The sequence below is a fragment of the Ipomoea triloba genome, chromosome 7 (assembly GCF_003576645.1).
Source record: "Ipomoea triloba cultivar NCNSP0323 chromosome 7, ASM357664v1".
Lineage (NCBI taxonomy): Eukaryota > Viridiplantae > Streptophyta > Magnoliopsida > Solanales > Convolvulaceae > Ipomoea > Ipomoea triloba.
In genome coordinates, this window is record NC_044922.1 from 17,740,480 (window position 1) to 17,744,089 (window position 3,610).

General features: G+C 38.8%; 1 protein-coding gene across 1 annotated transcript; it reads right to left on the reverse strand.

Annotated features, from left to right (window-relative positions):
- Positions 1–966: 966 nt before the first annotated feature.
- LOC116024785 (cytochrome P450 CYP82D47-like) lies at positions 967–3,381 on the reverse strand. The gene is made up of 3 exons (XM_031265780.1): positions 2,834–3,381; positions 2,100–2,511; positions 967–1,771 (listed from the first exon to the last, which is right to left on the reverse strand). The coding sequence occupies exons 1-3, from the start codon at positions 3,340–3,342 to the stop codon at positions 1,148–1,150; spliced, it is 1,545 nt and encodes a 514-aa protein (XP_031121640.1). The 5' UTR covers positions 3,343–3,381; the 3' UTR covers positions 967–1,147.
- Positions 3,382–3,610: the final 229 nt, after the last annotated feature.

The following is a 3,610-nucleotide window of genomic DNA, read 5'->3' on the forward strand; positions in this document are numbered from 1 at the left end:
TAGTTATACCACTTATACCATGCATCCGGATCCACCTTGTAAGGTGAACTTATCACAATTTACATACTGAGTATTGATAAATATATATTTGATCATATTTTCATCCCATGTTTAATGCGTATTTTTGTCACTAATCATTAAGATTATGTTCATAATTTCCTCATTGAGATTAATAGATTGCAATTTGATCAAATTTGAAAAAGGAAAAATAATTGAGCATAATTATGATATTAGGTAGTACTAATTTTATCATCATTATTATTATTATTATTATTATTATTATTATTATTATTATTAACTACCTAATTATTTTGTAGTAATTATGGAATGCAAAGATGATGAAAATGGCCTCGATGGATCAATGGATGATGCTTTATGAGCCAAAATACAAAAGGAAGAAGAAGACAAAAGATGTTGAGGATGATAGTGACAAAAGGAGGAGGACTTTCAGGAGCTCTGGGTGAAATATTAAATTGTATGGAGACAAGAATAAATTTTGTCAAGACTTGTGGTCTAAGTGACACCCCCTTTACACTTTCACATGAAAGGGAGTAGGTTCGAGCTTTAGTGCTTTGTGCTATTTCAGTACAACTAAGAGTCTAGTACGAAGTATTAAATCAATTTTTTTTTGGTGAGAGGACTAGTTGTACCCCACGGAGTGTTCTGGTCCATGTTAGCCCGATAATGATGGTATTATTTGAGCACGGAAAACAAGTTCTTGAGGTCAAACAATATCACGGAAAACATTCAGCACAACAAACAAGTTGTCATTGATTCGTCACTATCATATCAGAATGGCTTCTTGCTGAGCTTTCAGAATGCGCTGCAATGATGGACAAAGCAAGATTACTCAAAATGATTTCTTTTTCCTTTTCGAGTACTTAATTGGTTTTTAGTCGAAAGGATAAGAACTTTGAATGCACCTTTAAAAGATTGTAAAAGAGTGCTTCACTCCTATGACAAAACTTTTTAAGAAAATCTTTAAGATAATTCACTAGTTCAATATATAATAAGATAGCTTCTCTCAAAAATACAATCTTATCGAAATCCAAAATGCCAATAATGGTAAAAGTTAGTGGCATTTTTGGTAACAAGAGTATATTTTAATTTATTTTTTATTCAAAACTAAAAGGAAAGGAAATTGGAGTCAAGAGTAGAGATGCAAAGGCAAACGTGGGGTGAGGAGAGCTTCTAATGGAGTTGCCTTAGTAACTGATAGGCCAGCAGCCTCAGTCATGTCAATTTTCTCATCTAAACTCCTTCTTATATCAAAGCCATGAATGACACCGGCCAACCCTAGTTGCACACTTTGTAACCCTAAAGAAACGCCGGGGCACATTCTCCTTCCACTACCAAATGGAAGCAGGTCAAAATGATTACCCCTAACATCGACTTCTTTATGCTCCGTCAAGAATCTCTCGGGTTTAAACGCGTCAGGATCTGACCAGAATTTCAGATCGCGTTGAATCTTTGCCACATTTACAAGTAAGCGTGTACCCTTCGAGACATGGTAACCATCGACCACACAATCTTCTATAGCTTCGTGTGGCACTAAGAGAGGACCTGGTGGATATAAACGTAAAGTTTCCTTGACAACTGCTTGAATATAAGTTAAGTTGTTTAGGTCAGACTCATTGACATGCCTTTCCCTCCCGACATGATTGTCTAGCTCATTTCGGATCTTGTCTAATACATCACCATTGTTCAATACTAAGGAGAGAGCCCATATTAACGTTGTTGTAGTTGTATCGATAGCTGCTGACAGCACACCCTGTCATAAGAACAACATAAATGTCTAGTAAATTTAAATAATTGATTGGTTAATTCAACTTGAATACAATAATATTATCTTCTTAAAATAACTATTAAGTGTCATCATGAACTCATAATTGCAATTTCAACCCTAATGCAACCTAGGTTGTATGGCCATAGCTCAAGAATTCAAATTAAGAAGGTTAATAGGCCACTTCAGGTTGGAGCATGTAACACTATAACCTTGTGATTACTAAGTCAACAGCTTATTGATTACCTTGCATGATATAGATATAATGTAGTGCAGTTTGTTTAAAAAACAAAATCATATTTTGCAACATACATACCGTGCAAGTGGCTTTGATAGCTGTATCTGCGTCATAACCATTTGGAATTTCTTTATGATTATCATAATGGGAAATCAATGCATCCAAGAAGTCTTCTTCCTCTTTGGGTTTGGTGTTTAGTTTCATTCTATGTTGTTGCAGCCAACAGTCCACCACATCGTCCATTTCCTTAGTGTTCTCCTTAATGGCTTTCTCGTAGCCTCCGATGTCCAACCATCTCAGCCATGGCAGAAAATCACCTACAACCGACAACCCCAACAGCTCAAAGTTTCTCCTGAACGTGGCCGCCACCCAGCTCCCGACATCCTCGTACGAATGCCCGAACATTATCTCCAACATCACGCCGATGATTAATCTCCCGAACCACTCCGACATGTCCAGCTTTACTACTTCGCCGGAACCATCGGTCATCCTGTATGGTTATGGAATAAAATAGTCTTGTAATTTAATGAACAAATGAGCAGGCTATAAATAGGTAAAATAGAGAAGAAATAGCAAAAGTTAGAGCTATTAAAGCAGACTCAACTCGTCGAATTGGATTCGTTTAATCCGTATTTTGAACGGACTGATTGAAAAAATATCAATTAGCAGACCCATTTTCAACCAGATCAGTATAACATGTGTGACCCGTTTTGACAACTCTAGCTAGAGTTATAACAGAAACTAGTGAATATATTTAGAACAGATAAATAACAGGAGAAAATATCATACATATATAGGCTTAACAAACCCACCTCCTATAGATTTCTTGGGTGAATCTTTTCACCGCCGACTCACGCACCCGCCGGAGCGCCTCCATACGGCGGCTGGACAGCAGCTCCAGCACCACCACTTTGCGGGCGTCGCGCCAGAACAGGTTGGGCGGGCACAGCGCGAGGTCGGCGTGGTTGTAGCCTATGTGCTCCGAAGCTATGGTCTTGGGCCGGCCGGCGAGCGCTCTGTCGTTGACGGTGAGGCACTCTTTCGCTATCCGCGAGTCGCTCACCACCATCACTCGATGCGCGCAAAGCCTCAACCCGAATATTGGCCCGTATATGTCCGCCATATCGCCCAAAACCTTGTGCGGCAGCCGATTATTGCCGGCGAGGAGGTGGAAATGCCCGATTATCGGCCATGCAAACCTCGGCTCCGGTAGCTTCCGGGGACCCTTCCGGCGGCTCGCCGCCTCTTTGTTGCGGAGAAAAGTGGCAAGTAGAAAAATGGTAGCTAAAGCTGCAAAAAGCCATTGTAGAGGGGAATCCATTATTATGGTTTTGAGTTTTTGTGGTAGCCATGCAAGGACCTAAGCCATCATTTTATAGTGATAGTTGGTTACTAGAGGTAGCTAAGTAGTCAAGGGTGAAATGGAAAATAGGAATAGAATATGATAATATTAAGAAAGAAAGGTATATTATATAATTAATGTTGTGTATTCTATGGATAATAATTAAAAATTTTTAAAAAATTCATTTAATTAAATAGTATTTGTACTAGAAGGTATGTCCCATTACTGTTTGAATTGATTTGGTGCA

Coding starts and splice junctions, on each gene's coding strand:
- LOC116024785 (XM_031265780.1), bottom strand. CDS start 3,342: ATGGATTCCCCTCTACAATGGCTTTTTGCAGCTTTAGCTACCATTTTT. Junction 2,512..2,833: donor ACCCAAGAAATCTATAGGAG/GTGGGTTTGTTA, acceptor ATAACCATACAG/GATGACCGATGGTTCCGGCG. Junction 1,772..2,099: donor CTATCAAAGCCACTTGCACG/GTATGTATGTTG, acceptor TTCTTATGACAG/GGTGTGCTGTCAGCAGCTAT.